This window comes from Aythya marila, assembly GCF_965140915.1.
Source record: "Aythya marila genome assembly, chromosome: 7".
In the NCBI taxonomy this organism is placed as follows: Eukaryota; Metazoa; Chordata; class Aves; order Anseriformes; family Anatidae; genus Aythya; species Aythya marila.
In genome coordinates this window covers 5004876-5025004 of record NC_139048.1, presented here as the reverse complement: position 1 = coordinate 5025004, position 20129 = coordinate 5004876, and the positions used below count along the sequence as shown (strand labels likewise).

Below are 20129 nucleotides of genomic sequence, written 5' to 3'. Positions count from 1 at the left end.
CTGGATCATTGACCAAAATGTAAGCCATGGTGGCACTGAGCTTTGATGAAAGTCTAATTCGGGAATCCGGAATTAGCTGGAATTCCTCCCCAGCCAGAAGGAAAACAAATCAGCATTTGGTTACCTTTGGGGAGAGCAGCACGTAATCCAGACTTCTGCGTTGCTTGTTTGGCTGCATAGTTCAGGGGAAGTTTTTGTTTTGTTTCTTTCAGCCCACTGGAAATGGTACAGGCTCATTAAAATAAGTAGTCCTACCTACCCCTTGTGAAAAGCCTACCGCTTCATTTTATTCCACTCAGAGAAAACTGAGAGCTGCTGTTTCAATGCAGACAAGTAAAATCTTAAATACACTCTCTAGCTAGAACTAAAATAAAGATCTAAAATATGGTTTTATGTTTTCAAGTGATACATAACCTTCCAGTCACTGCTGCTCTGACTCCTCCAGTTTTGCTGTTCACTGGACGCTTGTCAACAACCGGGATAATCAATTCCTAAGAAGCAAGACAGAATTCACACTCAAAGCTGTTAATTCTTTATAATAATTCACAGAGACTAGAAATAACTTTATTTTCTATACTCACAAGTCAAACAGGCCTGCTGAAAAGCAATTACAAACTCAACATGCGAGTTCTTTTGCATTTACTGAAATTTGTTGATGCTGGAAATGCATAAGCTCCCCGTTTATTTCCAATTAAAACAAACCATGGTATTTTTTTTTTTTTTTTTTTTTAGCATCGGTCACAGCTCTGCATTTTCTTGCCACCATTCTATGCTCATTTAGCAACAGATAATAGAACAAGGCAAATTTACTTTGGAGATTAACTCTCACAAACTAATTACGCTAAAGAAAAATTATAGAATATTTTATACTAAATTAAATATCTCTAACTTCGATAATTCTCAGTGACATCTTATTAAATACAATTAAAATAGTGGTGAATTTTTAGCTCCACTGAAGTCAATGACAAAACAGAGAACTTCATCCTGAGGGCTCTATGCCTCTTCTGCAATAGGGGTGGGATAATCAGTCCTGAAAAACACTGCATTGATTTCCTTCTAAGATAACACCAAAGGAGCAAATTAGATCTCAGTTCACTGGATCAGATGAGCTCAATTTTTGAATTCATCTCAGTTTTGACTCTTGTTTTTTAAATTTGAGCTCAGTAAGGATCAAAAGCCCACCCTGTTGCAGCAGCGCAGTTCCAGTGGAGGTTGGGGAGTGAAAGCACCGGTTCAGACTTCACAGGAAATGGTCATTTACCTGTTGTGGTCACACCAACAACAGCTTCAAGCTGTTCTCCACTTCTGGTTTTACACCTATCTCACTTTTCTTTAGTTGTAGTTCTTAAAAGCTCCACAAGAGAAAAAGATTATGAGAAAAAAAAGTCTATTATGCATATAGAAGGCAAATCAGTAAAAAACACTGGGCACGAAGGACAGAGCTCTTCTGAACCCTGGGTGTTAACACAAGTCTGCTCCCTTGTAATTCAACAGGAACTTTACCTTGTAGGCTCAACAGGAGCACATCAAGGCCATTTGATTTTCTTCTGGATATTCAAAGTCATACTGGAAAAATTCTGTGCCTTTTACCTGATTTTATATCACATAAAAAGGTTTTCTCATTTGTTTTGTTGTTAAGTTGTGTGGGCATCAGCACATTTCAACACATTGTAGAGACAGAAAATGTTACGCTGTTCTGACACGTCAGGCGAGAGGTATTTTCTCCACAGAAAGGAACAACTTATAATAATGGTCATAAACAGTGGCTAGTGGTTCTCCCGTGGCAGGAGGTTTAGGTAAGACACGGACAAACAAGACAGTGCAGCATACAGAAACCTTGCAGTTCCAGGTAACAGGCACGCACTTGCCAGATACGATGCTGACACAAATAACCAATTTTGTTGCAGAGTGGGAGTAGCTCAATACAGTACATACCAATTAATAAAAGACATTACTTCCTAAAATTACTGGTGAACCTGCACTCAATACCAGTAATTTACAGAGATCAAACTGACACGGAAAAAAAAAAAAAGTTAAAGTTAAATCTGCAACACACTTGAATCTCAAAATTCTTGCAGCTATTCCACAAAAAAATCAATGACTAATGATACTGGCCAAGTGTTCAAAATGAAATCAAGCACATGGCTGATACGAGCTGTAACCTTCAGAGACTAAAGTTGAATTTGATTTCTTTCTGGGGAAAAAGTAAAACGTGCAGATACATTCTTGAATAAGAATATTCTTCAGAGGTTAACAGGAAAACTTCAAGTTGATTCAAGGTAAATACTGGCTCCTGTTACCCAAGAAGATAAGTAAATTATAAGCACATTGGGATTGTTATGATGTTGTAATACGTTACTGAACATACAACCATGTTATTTCCCCAAATTCCTATAACTTGTACGATCTGATATAGACACAGACTAATGACAACATGAATACATTGGTAATAAAGTGCTTTGATAAAGCATTGCAACTTTCTCTGTTTCCAATAGGAATATTTAGTAAAATGGTATTAAAGATGTTAACCTGAGAGCCACTGCAGCATAAACAAAACAGTCACTAGGACCTAGAAATATGATATGCAAGTCTCCCCACACAAATCTGCAGAAAAAATTGCAACAAAAAAAAAAAGCGCAGTGGTACCTCAATCATTTTTAGCATAGCTCTGAAATGTGCACTCAAGAGCTATAGGATAAATCTCCCAAACTCCATTTCACATTAATGATGTGCATTAAAATATCCACTCTTTTTAGATAAATGGTAAGGCTTGTATCAAAACAAAGGAACCCAAACAAACAAACACAAAAAAAAACACAACAACCAACCAAAAAACACCACAAAACCCAGTGCCCCTTGGCATATCTTTGGTAAATTTATAGTGCAGCTATTCTGTTTCGTCTCTGAAGGGGAAAGTTTTCCAAAGCACTGCATCCCCTGCCACTAAGAATCTACTAGAAATTGCCACATTCACTAGGATCTCTGATGCTAACCTACTCTATCAAAAAAAAATGAAGAATGTGCAGTGAAAATGTTTCCTGTTTTTAAATACACTGTTGAAGTATAATTAAACCATGCCAGATTTCACACTGGAAAGTAACGGCACCTTTCAGTTCTCTTGCAATAGTTTAGGAGCACACAAATGCGAGCACAAATTTCATGGCAATTTTAAATAACAGATACCCAAGTTGCTATTTGAAAACATCTGTAATTTAATTATTGTTAATCTAGATTTAGTCAACCTTTGTCCCTAGAAAAAAAGACACCTGTTTTTCATTTTGCTTAGATACTTAGAATTATTCAAAATGCAAAGAAAGGCTAGAACTACTTAATTAAAAGGTATTACAAGCATGTATTTCTAAGCTCATATTGCTAAAGCCTTGCTGTATTGTCAAAAGTTTTATTGGAGTTTGCCTTAAAACACAGTACCATGTACTCACACATGCCTAGATATATACCTGTATTTCATACTGCAGTTTTAGTAGGCATACCAACACACAACTATGTTACAAATCACCCAGTGGCAGTGCAATAAATGGTAGTGCCATCGAAATGTCATTCAATGATTTTTCAACTCCTGAACAACAGCATTCTTTCTGAACAGGTCTGTCCAACCAAACTTGCATATTGCTGGACGCTGGCTTCATCGCTTGGCCCCTTCCTCCTCTTCTTATACACACTGTAAGGCATTATGGTTCTCTTGTGAAGTACTCGAACTCTGCCCAGTTCCTTGATACGACCTTCATCAACTGCAAAGAGAATCAGAGAAAATAAAAATTAGTTACATATATTGTCCGTATGATCTTAATTTATGCAACTAACTTCAATATGCATAATGAAAACTATCTGAAGTAATAAAACTAATCTACAGATGAATAGCAGATGGAAGCAGAGCTGATCTACAGATCTGTTTGCTTGAATTATGGTTGAAAATAAAACATAGCTTGCAAAGTAACTCTATTTGTGATGTGTGAAAACATAAATCAAGCACCACCCATTTCTATAGGTCATGTAGAGTATTTCTGAAAGTACCTCTACTGCTGTACTTTAAAATTCACAAGACCAATGCCAGAAGTGAAACTCTATCTGGGAAATAATTTCAAACACAACTGACCAGAAAAGACTTCTTGTTGCCATGTTTGCATTTAATCACAGTTTACAAAAACCACCAGCACAAAGCACTCCTTTTCCGTGATGTTGGGAAATGGATAAAAAAACAGCAAGAAGCTCTACACTTTTTGCCTTAGGTAAGCGTTAGGCAATAAACTATCTTCCCAGGTTAAATCCCCACGACAATCCCACTTTTTTCATCATTCACACTGGTTTCTGAGTTTCTCCAGTGGAATGAGGCTGAGCCCATGCCATTGCTCATGTCTGACCCCTGAGCTCTGCAGACCTATGCACAGAGGCAGCAGCGCCGGATTGACACAATCCCTTAAACTTTCAGATAGCACACCAACACTGAATCCCATTACCCAACCTACAGAACCCCCGTGACTTCATTTAACCAGCCATACACTCCAGAGCAGTGTTGAACAAGGTAAAGTTTCCCGATTTTTATGAATTCCATTGATGCTACTTTTACTGAATAGCAACTTCATATAGCAGCTGCATGTCCAAAAATTGGCTCCACCGTGCTAGAAAACTCTTCAAAGAAAGTGAGAAAGAATGCCACATGCCTGGGGCAACTGTAGGATAAATTAACATTATTGCAAAATACTGGTAAAAATCTTAGGACTTGACTGAACTTCAGGTTTACTTAGCCACCAGTGTAAGAGAAACACAGAAGCTGAAATAGGATTTTGAGAAGAGAGGTATATAAATTCAAATAACAACAGAGAAGAGATGCTAGAAGTCAACATCTGGGTACATAACCTACTCAGAAATTCCACCTTTTTGGCATCAGGACATTATTCTACTGAAGAGACAGCACAGGTAAGTGTAACTGTGTAGCTTTGAATATTGCGTCAATCTCTGACCTAAATTAAATTAAAACATTTTGTATGTTCATGTACTTGTTTCATTTAGGTTTAATCATTAAAGGCTCCCTCGACTGGACCTGAGTGGTACCCACTCTCCACCGTTCTCAGCAGCCAACTCAAAATCAAACCAACTGCTGTGGAAATCAGCGGCTACTTCATGGGCAAAAGTAGTCTTTATTTATAAGAGGACAAAAAGAGGTGGAAGTTTTTCAGCAAGTTTCGGAAATGGTGACAGATCCAAAGTACAGAGGGTACGAAGACACCAGTTCTGGGAAGCGAGTTGGTCACCAGGTTCTGTCTTGCCTTGTTTTACATACCTGAAGCTTATTCAAGGCTGAAGAGCAGCGCTCACCTGTTTTCCATATGTACGTAATCTTTGGACTCGCCACAGGTAAGCTAAACAAATTGTCTGGAAGAATACTAAGAGATTTACTTTACAAATCTCTATTCAGATGTAACCCTTACTATGGAAAAGCTTAACACTCCCTTTTGGGTCTTCTTTCTGCTTCAATAAAGACAAAGGAGGTCATTAAATGCTTTTTGTTGCGAGGCACTCTCAAGGACCTAGCCCTATTCATCCACAGCAATGCCTTAATAAACATTTTTCTGCTGATTGCCTGAATTTAGTATGTGAAACTTAATGAAGCCTGTTTTACAAAGTTGAGAATGACTTCATTTCTTTTATCTGTGTTTTGATTCCTAACATGAAAGTACAATGTCTTTTTTAAAACCTAGCTACGAAGAAGTGGTTTGAAGGAAGCAACTCTGAATAGGACTTGCTAAGATTGCATTCTCCACTAATTATTGTTGGCAATTGCTTTAGATAAAACACCGAAGTCAAAAGCCCTTTGCTCTGGCTTTCTCTCCCTCTTTGAAATCCAGCAGGTTTTTGATGTGTGGCCAATGCCTTCCTGATATCCCAGCAGGCTGGTTTTACTACCAGCCCCACTGCCTCTTCTATTACATCCTCCATCTTTCTGAAAGCGCACCAAAGCACCACTCGCAAGCTTAGCTTCTGGAGGTGACACAACCGTGAAGTTATTTTAACTTCTTCAATTGGAAAGTTTATATTTACAGCACCTCCAGGCTGACTGTGAGTTTGTGTCCTGCGCTGGACGCCCGCCAAGCCTTGCCGTCATAAAGAGCCTCGTGCCAAAAGCACTCTCAGAGCTGCTCCCTACTCACTGTTGATGCTCGCTGCTTTTAAATAATACTGAAGCCTGATACTCTGGATGAGTTCATCTTTTGGCTCGTAAGTGCTCCTGGCCCCAGCTTCAGTTTCTTACAGTAACTAAAGCTACTGTACCTTGAATTTCCCTATAGCCTCACTGGCTCAGCTGAACTTTGTTCTTGTTGTTCGGCGTGTGTTTTTACACACTCAGTCTACTTTTACTCATGACATCAAGCACAGTCGGTGCATTATCCTCCCTGGAATCGGACCCACGCTAGCACTAGCTCTATAGCTATATTAAACAGTTATTACTACCCGGGTTCTAGCAAATTTGTTAAACACTGCAGCCAAGCACTTTCTGAAGCGGGGCTTGCCAAACCCTGCTGTAGACCAAGCCTTTCTTGGACCGTGGCACGGTTTCACAGCAGGCAGGAGAAGGCCCTCCCACATTAATCAAGAAAATCCCAAATATCTTGAAAAGTCACTGTAATATGAATGCTTCAGACATCTTTTAAGCTAAAGACAGTAAGTGCTGTGCATAAATAGAGACTACACAAACAGAGACCCTGTAATAACTAAAGTTGAGCATCAGGAAAGCTTCAAACCCAGGTGTGTCTGGTCCTACAAACTTACATAGCTTCCCTGTGTGACCAGTGCTGGGATAGCAGAGTAAGAATAAGAGAATAAGGAAAACACCCCTGTTAACAAGTATTATTTCTGGGCTTTATTGAAGCAGTTTCAGTTGGAGACATCTGTTTCCTGAGGGACCCAGACTGATCAGATAGTGAAACTATGCTGGGGTAACTTTAATCATTATTGCAAGTACCGTATGCAATACTGTTACCACTAAAAGCTAAAAAAAAAAAAATCATTTTTTTTTTTTCCATCTCACACTTTCTTATTTTATATCTCCTGAGTCCACCTCTAGCCTCTGCTTCTCCTCACAAGCAGTCCATGCATTAACTTATATAAACCTCAAACCAGATAAAATCACGGGTCTGGAAACACCTCATCTTTCCCATTTGGGAAGATTGGATCTGGTGGAAGGAGTTCTACTAACGAAGACTGTTATAAATGAGCAGTAGCACTAGAAGGAGGCACAACACTGCTAACATCCATTTGAACTCTTGGGCCCTTGCCCTTGTATTTGTGAAGATGATCTTCTCACAGAGTTGTTGATTAATTATAGTCTCCAGAAGAGATACCGTCACTTTATATATAAAACATAACAAGGTTTTACTCCATAATTCAGTTACACCTATCGATACCATTGTGACAGTAATTACTTATAACATAAAATTGCAAACTTCAGAAAATCAATCCTGTAGACTGAAAGCACAAATCATTTTAGGAAAGCGAGCAACTGAGGATGCCAACCATGAGCCTAAGACATGGCCATACTTACAGGCTATGCTTCTCTAGGCCAAAGAGCCATTTAGTTACATATCCCATCTCTAGCAGTGGCCAAAAGTAGATACCTTGGCCTCAATACATGAGATTTAGGCACCTCAATAAGTACACTGTACCCATTTAACACTGCTACCTGTATTATAGTTTTATTTAAAGATGCCCCAACAGTCTCATGTTTCTACTTCATGTCTGAAAAACGCAGCAATCGTCATCTAGTGATGTTTCTCAACTATGTTTTTGCACTGATTTACAACAATTTTCAGGAGGCTTCCATCAGGTCACAGCAACAATCTAAATCTTTTTTTTTTTTCCAAATGGCTTTTAAGTATCCTCAATAAAAAGATCTGAATGAACATAAAAAGAGCTATTACATTTTTTATGCACTGAATGATTTGAAGTCTTTTCTTTATTCTCTGTAAGGTATCCAGCGTAATTTAATGAGAATTAAACTGAAAAGCTTAACATTTTAAAAGGCAGAGGAATATTGTTTTTTAAGCCTATACGAATCATCCTGTAAATCTCCAAGCTAAAATTCCATCTGAATTCTTGCTAAATAAATTAACTGCCACTTCTCCGTCTCCTCCCCCAGAGTCCTAAAGCACCAAATTATTTATGAAGCATTTGTCTAATGAAATTTGAATACAGGAGTGGTTTCATGTACAGCCCAACCGTGATGCCATAGATGCAAATAGGCGTTAAAATTCTTCTCACCACACCCCCATATCGCTACTCAACGCATTAAATTCATACCTGTGCTCTGCATACATTACATCTCTCCTCAGCAATTATGAATGGGCTGAGACACTGGGGAAGGACACAAGTCAGGTCTGCTTCGGATTTCCCTTCACCAAAACTTCTGCCTTCAAGCAAAGGGCAGCAGCAGAAGTGCCACGGGGCACGGCAAGGCCCGATGACAGCGCACAGCCTCAGGATGCCGGGGAATGGTCACTGATTGACTGCCCCAGCAACACCACACACCCAAAAGTCTGAGCTAAAAATGACCTTTTCGCAAGCCAAAAAGTCACAGTGAATTTTTAGCAGGGAAAATGGATGCACGTGCCTGACAAGACTTCTTTAAATAAGTAGTAATAAGTGGAGGACTTTCCTGACAAACAAAGCTCCCTAATATCAGTAAAAAACGAAACATCAGTAAAAATCAAAGAATCAAAGCAAGAAATAGGAGTAATCTAAAGACCAGCTCTGTCAAGTGTTGCCTTGGCAGACGTTGGGCAGATTTTGGCAGGATTTCTCGGCCCAGCTGCCCACACACAAACACACCTCTGCCAAAAGCACAGACACCTTGCAAAGCGACACCAAGTAACGAGCGAACAGCAACAGCAGCGATGTCCAAAGGCAGCCCCATCCAGCAACCAGCCCAAAAAATGCTGCTGTACTCAACAGACCAGAAAGAACAAGGACAGAAGTATATTGCACCACTACACTATTCATTTTCTATTTCCTTATACAACCCCAACCAACCTCCTCCACACGCTGCAAACCCAAGATGTGATTTGCAAATGGTGACGTGCACTCATTCCTGCTGAAATACCCGCATAAAATCAGCAGGAGTTATTATTTTACCATTTTTATTCCCAACAGAAGCTAAGCAGGCATCCGTGTGCACTTACACTCCTTCAAATTTTCATTTCTGACATTTTTTCTCACGATGCAGGAATTTATTCATATTTTTATGAAGTTATTGTGGGAAGCTGAAATCCGAGTATTTTTCTTGTCCGCGTGCATTAATATTTATTATTATTACCTACTACAAGGTGGAGTAGCTACATCTGGTCAGCAAGCCCACGATGCCTCTCCGGGCAAGCACGTGCAAAGCAGAAGAAGGGAGAATGGCAGAGCGAGCTCTGCAACCGCCTGCTGCAGCTCGGAGCAGGCTGGAAGCCAACATCCCAACGAAGAGTGCTACGGTTCAAAGGTTTTTGTAGCAGGCCGTTACTAAATCAACTTTTCAGCGGTGGCTGACTTAATTCAAGCTGGTTTTGATCAATATTGATTTAAGGAGGGCAGCAATCATTCAGGTCCTAAAAGCATTCTTTTTCTGTATCTGGCAGGAGCAGCAGAAGGAGGAAAGTGCTGTTTAAAACCAGTGTCTGGTGAGAAAAAAACGACCACTGCATCAAATTGAATGCAAATATCTGAATTTTTGACAATACTGAACTTTTTCCAAATGCATCTCAAAGTCAGGCACAACTCTTGTGGCCAGATCACAAGCTATGATGATGACATTTCCTGAATGAAGAGCAGCAAACGTGGATCAGTTGAGAGCCACCCATGACATGTGCCTGCCAGCTCTACCTCTTCCCTTATCCCCTTGAATACACTTCTCACGTGTATGAAATCTTTAAATTTGTCAATGGCGTAGAAATGGAAGCAAGTTCACATTTCTTTCAAAGTACATTTCTCCATTTCTGGGGAAGCGAGTGAAGAAATCATTAAAATTAAGTGACAAATACATGGACTTTTTTTTTTTTAATAGGAAAAAAATAAAGTAGGCTGTCTGCCAACTTTTTAATAAAAAGCAATAATCACAGGAAGATATTTTTTATATTTTTTGTACATAACGGATTTAGGATTAGTAAGAAACCTTACTGAGGTCTGGTATTTCTAATTCAAAAAAGAAGCGTGGCACTCCTGCTAAACTCTGAAGCAACGCTGTTTCTGTTCATAACTTTCAGTTTCCTTAAATGCTGATTAAAATCCTTGGAAAAAAAGAAAGCATTTGGCCATCAAAACACCTCTTTCTCCAACGATACTGTTTGTATTTATTTATTTATTTATTTATTTTTTACTGTAGTCATCTTGTTGGAGAGGTTTGTTGGAAGTTACAGGAGGATATCGCAGACATCTACCAGTGCTTCTCTTTCACAGACTGGTGGTTCAGAGTAGGACATAACCCAGAAACTAAATATACCAGTTTTCTGTTGTTACTTATACATGTGCCTGAGGCGCACCATAAATTTAAAAGGCAAAGCAACTTGGAAATGCTCTCCATTTAGCAAAGTTTTTTTCAGCTACTCTGAAAAAAGAAACTCATTGTTCACGTCTCATGAGTAAGAGCCGAGATCTAGAAGTCCCCACATTTCTCTTTGCTTGCACTGTAGAAGTATTAAATTAGAAAACCCAGAAAAATCTGCAAAACTGAAATAAAACAGCAGCTAAAAAAATCTCGTTCTGGAGACTAAACATGACCTTATCTAACATGCCTCAAGGCAAGAGCATGGCAGAGAGGAGGAGCTCTAAAAACCGCCCATAAGACGACACCAGGTTTTTATCCACAACCTGGCCTTTGTTTTCAGATGGGCTTTAATCTTTGCCTGCTGCCTGCAGCTCACTCGCTCCACAAAAGACATATTTCTAATACCAAACTCTGTGCAAAGCATTGACCACCAGTACGACCCAGGCCGGTAGCAGCTTCTGGGACACGCCAGTTAATTGCTGGGTGAAATGAGGAGCAGCATCCAAGGCACGTTGGGTTCCTCAAAGACTGCCCTATGCAGCGAGGACCTCCGCGCCCTCCCTCGTGTGCTTTTAGTGCTTCTGCATCCATCCTTACACCGGGCATCCAGACTTTATTTGCTCTGTAGCAGGAAGGAACAGTGGGAGAAAGTGAAATTTAAAACTGCGCCATGAATCCTGTGATTTGCTGCAAAAGCTGTCTTAGAAGGAAACTCCCAGGCAGATGACTAACGTTATATATTTTTGTTTCCATTTTGCTAAAATAATAGAAATTGAAAAACCATTTTACCTCTAAAGATTAAATCCACGGAAGAAACATACGAAGATTAACAGTGGACAACTGCTGTATTTTCAGACAGACAGCCCAAAGGCTATGTTTGTTCTTTTGTTTCAAGTTGTTGGGGATTTTAATTTTGAATTTGGAAGCAGTCAGGACTTGCATCAGTTTTAAAGATGAACACAGTATTCCCATTTTTCAAAACAAGGAAAGATACACTAACAGCCTTAAAAATAAATTTATAAAGAGTTTAAAAAAAAAAAGCTTCATGACATCCAAGCTTTCAAGCTAGGTACAAAAATGATCAAAAGAGACATCCACCCCTTACTGGAAACACAACATCAATGTTCATTTGTTTGAGAATAACTAAAGACTTGTTGAATTTCTTTTAAAAGAAATGCTATGCCTGGTTTATGTGACCTCTTCAGGTTCACGACCAATGACTTTAAAACAAAGAAACTCTAAAAGGAGAAGACAAATTAAACTTTCAAATGTTACAACTGAAATAAGAGATATTAATTACCAGAAATAAAAATCACGTCAGTCAGAAGTCCAATGTATCTGATCTTTGAATTCAAAATACTTTCTTACTTCTGTTAAACCATTATTTCTTTTTTTTTTTTTCTTGACCAGCAAAACATGGGAAGTCATCCAAAAACCCGAAACAGGCAATATAGAGTGACGAGATAAGTAATTTGCATTAATGCTGGTGTTTATGTACAACTCTAAGCTGAAATGTGCTTCTCCTCATATTGCTTCTTCACACATCAAGACACATTAAGACCAGTATGCCTTGGGGTATGAAAACACCAACTCAGATGAAAACAAGAGTACAGTTAAAATGAAGCATTACAAAAAAAAAAAAAAAAAAAATCAATGAAAAGAATTCCTAATTAAAACCAGAAAGCACAAGTCACAAAGGAAGTACAGTAAAAAGTTCAGGATATTCTCGATCAGCCAACCCTTTGCTGTTCAGTTACTCTAGCAAGAAAAAAAAAAAGGAACTTCTGAAATCACTGTTCAAAAAGAGAATGTTTCTAAGGGGCAAAATGCATCTGATCAAAATATTATCAATGATTCCTTACAAAATGATGACAGAAGCAGAGCCTTAGAATGGGTAAAAACAGGAAGTTTTGAGGGTAAATCTTAAAGACATCTTACAAACAAAGGCCGCTGGGCTTTGTGCCTGAAATCATACAACTGGTTTATGATTTGCAATTCAACTTTTAGAAGCAAGCAGACTAATCGCTTGACAAATGCATTCAAACTCTGCTAACCCCGCTGTGCCATGCGGAAACAATAACTCATTGTGTTTTGACTCTTATTATTCTAGTAGTAAACATGAATGGGGGCCAATGGAAAACATTTCCTGTGAACGCAGCAATTCAGAGCAGTACTGCTAGTTTTCAGCCGTAATTCACAGCAACCTGCAATGGTTTCTGCCTACCTGCAAATGCAATCCTTTGAGTATATTGGGATATTAACAACACTAAAATCCAAGTACAGCTCACTGTTCTGGAAACATTTGAGAGAGATGCGTATAAAACAAGAAGTATACATTTCCAGGTTTATTTCTGAGGAGCTCTCACACAATATGATTATTCTAATCTACCTCGGTTTATTACCCTGAAGTATTGTAACAGAGAAACAGCTACCAAAGGGCTAGATTTAAACAATACTGATGATTCTCCAAGGACTTGCCTTTCAGGGATGCACTGCAAAGGAAACTAGCAGTACCTTGGGAAAATGTTAGCTAAATGACACTGAACAGCTTTCTACCCAAGAACAGCATGCAGTTTGCTCCCAAAGTCAAGATAGTCAGATCTTATGGACGGTATGCCAAGACAGTACTGCACTTTTAGATGCTTCTCCAGAAGACAAAAATGAACTAATCAAGTCTACTGAAGTTGTATCTCTGGACACGATGCTATTCTTGATGGCTTCAGATCTGAGGAACGAGAATGTGAATTGACAAGGATGTTAACTGCATCCTGGGTATGCTTTCCTTTCTGGGTATGCTTTCCTTTCTACTTCTGCCTGTTTTAAATACACGTTGAGGTCCTGCAGGCAACCTTTAATTATGCGTTCAGTTGAAACGCCCCATGCATACAAAGACCAGAAGCAGAACTAGTAGGTAGAGCCAGCTTTTAAAAGCAGTAATTCAACCCTATCTCCAATCTGGAAGCATTAGCGTCACCGCTGCGTGGCGGGAGCCTGAGCTAACAAGCACCGTGAGATGCTCGTCGGGCACATGGCCCTGCGTGGCCCTCCCCAGACGTTGTGAGCCTGCGGGATCCAGGCTCCTTCATGCCTCAACGCATTTCTGCTGGACTCTGGAGGCATTCCTAATGCGTGACTGATCAGGCTGGGATCTGGGAAGGTGTACGTGCTCTGGGTTAGCACTGATGAGATGGACCAAGCTTAATCCTGCACCAGGCTCTCAGAACCTCCATCAGCTGCCTTTGGCTGTTCCTCAAAGCACCCAAGTGGCTCTGAGCACAGCTCGGTGTTTGGAGCTGCTCGTTTCTCTTTAGAGACAGAACCGAAAATCCAAACCAGTCCTTGGAAACTGCTTTTTCTTTATTTTCCTTGCTATTAGGGAACTAAAGCTGCATAGGTATCTTTCCAGTTTGCTTAGGCAAGGTAGCTGTCAAACTCAAGAATATCACAGCAAGTAACTCGGGTGCTGCTGGGAGAGCCTTATCATGCCTCTGTGTCTGTGAACTAAAGCTCGAGAATACTCAGTTAGGGATGAATCCTGACCAGAAAAATGAGGGATGGAAACCAACTGCTACGTACACACTTTACATTAGGGGTGGATGAAATATTCCATCATTCCTTATGACAAACATCAACAGGCACTTTTCCTGGACAAATGCAGAATGCTCAGCTTGTTACTAAGTCTGGTAGCATTGTAAAACTAGTGAGTACACCGATGTTTCAAAGAGAGCAGATTATTCTGTCCATTTCCTGAACTTACTTTGCGTAAGAAAACATCTTTCAAGTTACTGCAGTTTTTAAAAGCAGAAACACAACATAACATTTGAAATGAAAATGCACTTTCACTAAAATACCTTCTAACTCGGTAAGATTTACCAAAAACTGCCAAATACTCAACCCCGCTGTACGCAGTGATTTTCTAACCACAAAACAATGCTAAGCAGTCTAAGGTTTGTAGCACGAACAGTGCCTAAAAGGACAGAGTGACCTTACTGCCCGTGCGAGGGAGGGCAAGTCATGACTGTCCTTCCAAATATCTGCATTTCTGCAGCTTCCAAGCACGGCAAAGCTGGCTTACACTTACGACATAAGTGTTTTAGACTTCATTGTTAATGTCAAATCAATTTTACAAGGGCTAACAAGAGAGACAGAGCTGTTGCTTCATTTCATATCTTACCGAATCATTTTGCATTGCACAATAAAATCCAGAAACCACACTTTGTAACTTCACCGTCACAACTCTGAATTATAACTTTGCTTCAGTAGAGTTAAAAACTTTTTATGTGGCTGAGTTAGAAATCTTAAATTAATTAAAATAAAGGGAATTTTAGCCATCCTGTATGCTTTTTATTCCCCCAGTCTATTTTGTAAACATTTCCATCTACTTATTTTCATCACGTTTAAGCAAGAATAAAACATTTTGGCAGCTTTATTTCTTTTTCTGAAGCAAAGCCCTCCCACGGGGCTGCCCCTGAGCCAGCTGATAGTGAAGGGAAACCAATGAGGAGTTGAGACTGCCACAAGAAGGTTTCCCTTCCAGCTGCAGCACCCAACACTTTCAACCAGGCTCCCCTTGACTCTCACTCATGGGTTTTAATGACACTTTGAGCCTCACAACAAAATGCAGCAGTGAGCTGCAGGCTTGCACTGATAGCAGAAGCAGAGGAATAAGAGACAGTACAAAAGACAAAGACTTACAGGATTATGCTTTCAGGAGTTGCAGCTCCAAACAACAGGATGGAAACAGGCAAATTTTTGTAAGGGCGTAAGAGTTAGTTAAAAACTATTTATTGAAATAGCTGAACTGCATTGAAGTGAAAATGGCAGGGAGCGGGAAGAGAATTTTTCAAACAAAGGGCAAAGTCCTTACTAAGGTTGCTATTTGAGAATGAGTTAAAAAAAATTAAAAAAAAAAAAAAAAAAAAAGTCAAGCTGAAAATTACAAATGCAAGCTTTTCCATGAAACGGGCAAAACTGCAGCAACTGGCAGTAGCTTATCAGCCAAGTAAATCAGATTACAGCAATCAATTTACCGGCTAAATTAATTAAAACATGGAATCAATTATGTTGCCTAAAGCTCCATATGCTACGTCGGGGTGATGTTACCAGAGCATGAGTAAACACGCTGGGAGGCACCGGGGAGCGTTACACGAGGTCTGACCCTGGAAGAGGCTGGCTGGCGTGGCCGGTGGCGTGCGGCGAGCCGGGCTGCAGCACATGCCTGTGGTGTCCCTGCCACAGCTGCTCCCTATCTGGGCCTAATTACAGCTTTTTAACTTTTATCACATTTTGAAACTAACCCCATATGCTGGTTATCCTCTGCTTGAAATAAATCCGCACGATCCGTCTACCGAGCCCCGTTTTATTTCATTTTTAACTTCTGCTCTTGTGTTTCTAACGCCTTCTGAGAAGGGAAAATGATGCCTACAAGGCTCGGCATCCTTGCCTTCCCCACATCCCCTCTGAATAAGCTCAGTCCTGGGTCCAGTCACAGACAAGAGCAGAATCATTCTGCTAGAGAACCAAATGTTACAACAGTAAAATAGCAAACCCTGAGCAGGAAAGGGCATCTTGAGCAAGCAACCATCAAACACGTTGGTTCTGAGCAGTGGAGAAATATGCCAGCATGCATCTACTTTTCAAGCAAAGTCCTCAGAAAATTACATCATTTTAAAATCTCTCTCTTCATTACACAATCTCCCTGCCGGTAATTTTGGATTAAAACTTATTTTGGGGAATTTTTCAGCACAACCTCTGTGTTTCATGAATTGCACAAGAAGCCAGATGCCGCTGCTTCCCGAGGTGCCTGCTTGACTCTGCTGCATGCACTGTGTCAGGGGCAGATACATTGAGCAGATCACTGAATGCAAACTGTAAAACAAATATTTAGCAAAGTTTGAGAGTTGCTAAAACAACACAAAACGGGCTCCGTATCGTGACTGTACATTAAATCCCATTTTAAAGACCTTTCCTTCTTTGCAATTGATTGCGTTGTGATAATCCATTTCAGCTCTGCTGATCCTCTCTAACCTCCCCAGGCCAATTCGTGCCGTGCTCTCTGCGTGCAAATGTTCCTGAAACATTTTCAGAGCTGCAGAGCCAGCTGTTTAGGACCCACAAATTAATGAAGTTAATAACGTTACCTTTTTATTACAGAAGGACTTGAGTGTATTTTTGCATATTAGACCAAAATCCCATGCCAGTCATTTCAATTGAATCCAAACATAATAAAAAAAGAGTGAAAAAAATTTGCCTGGCTACACCTTATTGGCACTGTCTGCATTGTTTAAGTATCTTGTATGCTCAAGGATTGCACTGGATTTAGAAATATGTGTTTGATGACTTCAGTTGTTTATAAACTCATTAGAAACAGATAAACTTGTCTCATTCAGAGGAGCTGCTACAAATAATTGATAATTTGATATTCACGTGTCCTTCTTCTTCTTGGTTACAGAATTCACATTCACTACCTACAGCTGTGATAAGATAGTGGCGAGTTAGTTCTTTAGACTAATTAACGATCTAACAGAATTTAATGATCTAATAGAATTTACTGAAATGCTCTCAGACCTCTCCAAAGTACACAACCCCACAGCTTTAAAGGCTGACAAACAGCAATTGTTTTAGAGCAGACCAGCAACTTCCCCCGAAATCAGATGATTGCACAGTTCTAAACAATTTGTTTAAGGCTTTCCATCTGTGATATTTCTGTGGCTACATTTCCGTGATCCCAAGAACTTCAGCGCGTTGATCCTCGTACACATTAATCTGCACTACCCTACCCTCGCAGACATTAATGTGTGCTGTCATCTGAATGGGTTTGTCTGACCAGCGTTGAAGACGTGACACTACACCAATAAATTGCCTCGCCAGCGACCCCAAACACCAGAAGTGCCCAGCCGGCAGCCCATGGGTACAGCATCCTGTGGGTACAAGTATGTGATCGTGGCTTTGCCTCCAAGAGCGGGAGGAGGAGGAAGAACAACATCACGCAAACACAATGTACTTCTAAATATATCTTCAAATTGAACAGCCCTCTGTGCTTGATGAGAAATGACCAAAATGTTTGTGTTCACAGATGCAACAAATGCAAAACATGTTTGAAATAAGCCCTTCTTATTAGGAAAGAAAGGCATCTAAGCTGTACATCGAGTGTTTTGAAAAACATCGCACTAGAAAAATCAGGGTTATTGAAATAGTTGCAAGAGATTATTTTTCTAGTGAAAGCATTATGTATCCAAATACATATTGAAAATAAATACACTTCTGCACAACCGCCCAACCCTGCAGACTTCTGGGTAGGAATTCTAGGTTTTATTTACAATAAAATTAATAATGTTTTTTGCAAGAAACTGAGAGTTAAGATGCATAATCAAGAGGATTCAGAAGTTATTAAATGCTTGGAATGTTGTTTGTCTTCTACTGCTCTAGCTTATTATGTGCAGCAGAATAACAATGCTGTAAATCTGTAAAAAAAAAAATGGAGTTAGTAGCTACAATATGTGGGAAAGATGTACTTTTGAAGAAGAGGAAAATATTTTTCAACAGTCTGTTTCAACCTCACGTGTTCAGTCATCAACAGCTGGTGATGTAAGTTCTGCCTTTGACTGACTGCAGGACCTGGTACCTCAGATTCTCTCTTCTCAAAGGAAGCTCCTTTGCATCTCCCCATACTCCCTGCTTCATTTCTCCCACAGCTCTCATGCTGGGAGAGATTTCTCCACAAACTCCAGAAGATAACTAATATATTTCCCTAGATCCCTCCTCGAAACTCTTCTTCCTCATAGCATTTACAAAAATATCATGTAGCTTAGGCTGTTGATGCTTGATTAATCTACCACACCAATTAGAGTTGTTTCTCCATTTCCTAATACCATCTTTTAGTATCCTTTGTATTTCATGTTAGACTATACTCTCTAGAGCAGAAAGCATCTTCTCTCTATGAATTTGTACAGACAACACAGAGTAGTCTATGTACATCTTGATCTTGATCATGTAAGTATCAACACTAGAGAAATGACTTGAATTTTAATTAAAGTATTTGATACACATTTTAATTTCATTCTGCTATTAGATGTACAGTAAGTTGAACAGGTACATATTAGCTTTGCCAATTATTAGCTTCAGCAAACAAACCTGTCAAGATAAAAACAAAACAAAACACATTAAAATCCCCTTTGATCAGCACTACTCAAAGCTTCTGCTCCAAGCAAGGCCATGCCTTGTGACCCAGGTCAAGCATAGCTTTTTCACTTGGGTTAAAAAAAAAAAAAAAAAAAAGTTAGAAAAAAAAGATGCCAGTGGGTTGGAATCAGAAAGATAGAAGTCAGAAGGATAAAACTATGCTGAGATATCAAGTAAATTATTTATAATTCTTTTCAAACTGTATTTGCTTCATAGACATAACTGCTAGTGAAAGGAACAACAAAGTAAACCGATGAAGACCTGTTTTGCAAGGAGGCAGTTGACTAGTGTGAAAGACTGACCATGGCCAAGAATACTTTAGCAGCATGCTATCATGTGGCTGAGTTTTGGACATCGGTTGTGAAATACTGTCCAAGTCACTGACGAGTACTTTTCTGCAGAGCAATCTTTTAATTCAGTTCTTTTATCTTCAGCATAACTCAGTTTGCATTTACAGATTCATTTCATATACGTTCAGTCCTTACCATAAAGAGAAGGACCCATATAACCACTTCAAGAAAATGCAGTTTAGCATAATCTCGATTTTTGGAACTCATCACTATCCAAACTCTCTGTCACTACCCCACCTCACTAACTGCTGGTTTATTTGTAAGTAAGGGACCGGTAGCTGCTTAATGATAAACACATCAGAACCTCAGCAAACCTCTGTCATTTATCAGATGATGCCAGGTCTCCTGAATTTTTCAAACTCAGCAGACAAAAGAAATGAAAAATCTGATCTGTTTAAGACATGTAAATTACCAGTTCTGCCAATATTACAAAAGCAAGAATATTTGACAAATGTGACCTTTTACCCATGAATGCTGTTGGAGCATTGCTATGCATTTTTTTTCTCCCTAAAGTCACTGATGTTTTTTAATACATGTTATGAACTGCACATAAAATGACTACCAGCATAGTTTGTTTAAATATTAAATCTGAGAGCTTGCTGGCACAAGAACTCATCGTTTTCTCTGTACGACTGCAGTGTTCTGAGGTTAAGTAAGGTTGAATCTCATTACACTGGCCAGAAGTAAAGAGTTGGATCTATTTCAGCCATCAGGCACCCATGATTTGCCACCCTAAATAGTAACATGAAAAAAAAAAATTATTACAGTGTCTGCAGTTGCTTTATTTGGTTATTTAATGTTAGACACTTTTTTAGACTTATCTCTGTAGTATAAAGAGTTAAGAACTTTGTTTAGTTCATCTCTCTCTTCTTCATTCTCCAGCAGTTAACAAAAGTATTAGACGTCAGAGGAGAAGGGGGTGGAAAACAATACACTCTAAAACCCTTTGAAAATGTTCAAGCACAGGACAACTGCATAACTGACATAATGCAGAACAGGCAGAATCCTCTGTAAATGCTGATGAATATTTTCTGGTGCTTTAGAAAATTTTCACTACTTTT

At 39.4% G+C, this 20129-nt stretch overlaps 1 protein-coding gene across 3 annotated transcripts in view; it reads right to left on the bottom strand.

Annotated features, from left to right (window-relative positions):
* Nucleotides 1–522: 522 nt before the first annotated feature.
* The window catches only part of ATE1 (arginyltransferase 1), an 84749-nt gene continuing 65142 nt past the window's right edge, over nucleotides 523–20129 (bottom strand). For 2 of the 3 annotated variants that reach the window (XM_082764558.1, XM_082764559.1), the window contains exon 12: nucleotides 524–3749. In XM_082764558.1, coding sequence (XP_082620684.1) covers nucleotides 3571–3749 — 179 coding nt within the window. In that variant the 3' untranslated portion in view covers nucleotides 524–3570. Of the gene's footprint in view, nucleotides 3750–20129 lie in introns of all 3 variants that reach the window. The other variant, XM_082764560.1, reaches the window with a different exon arrangement.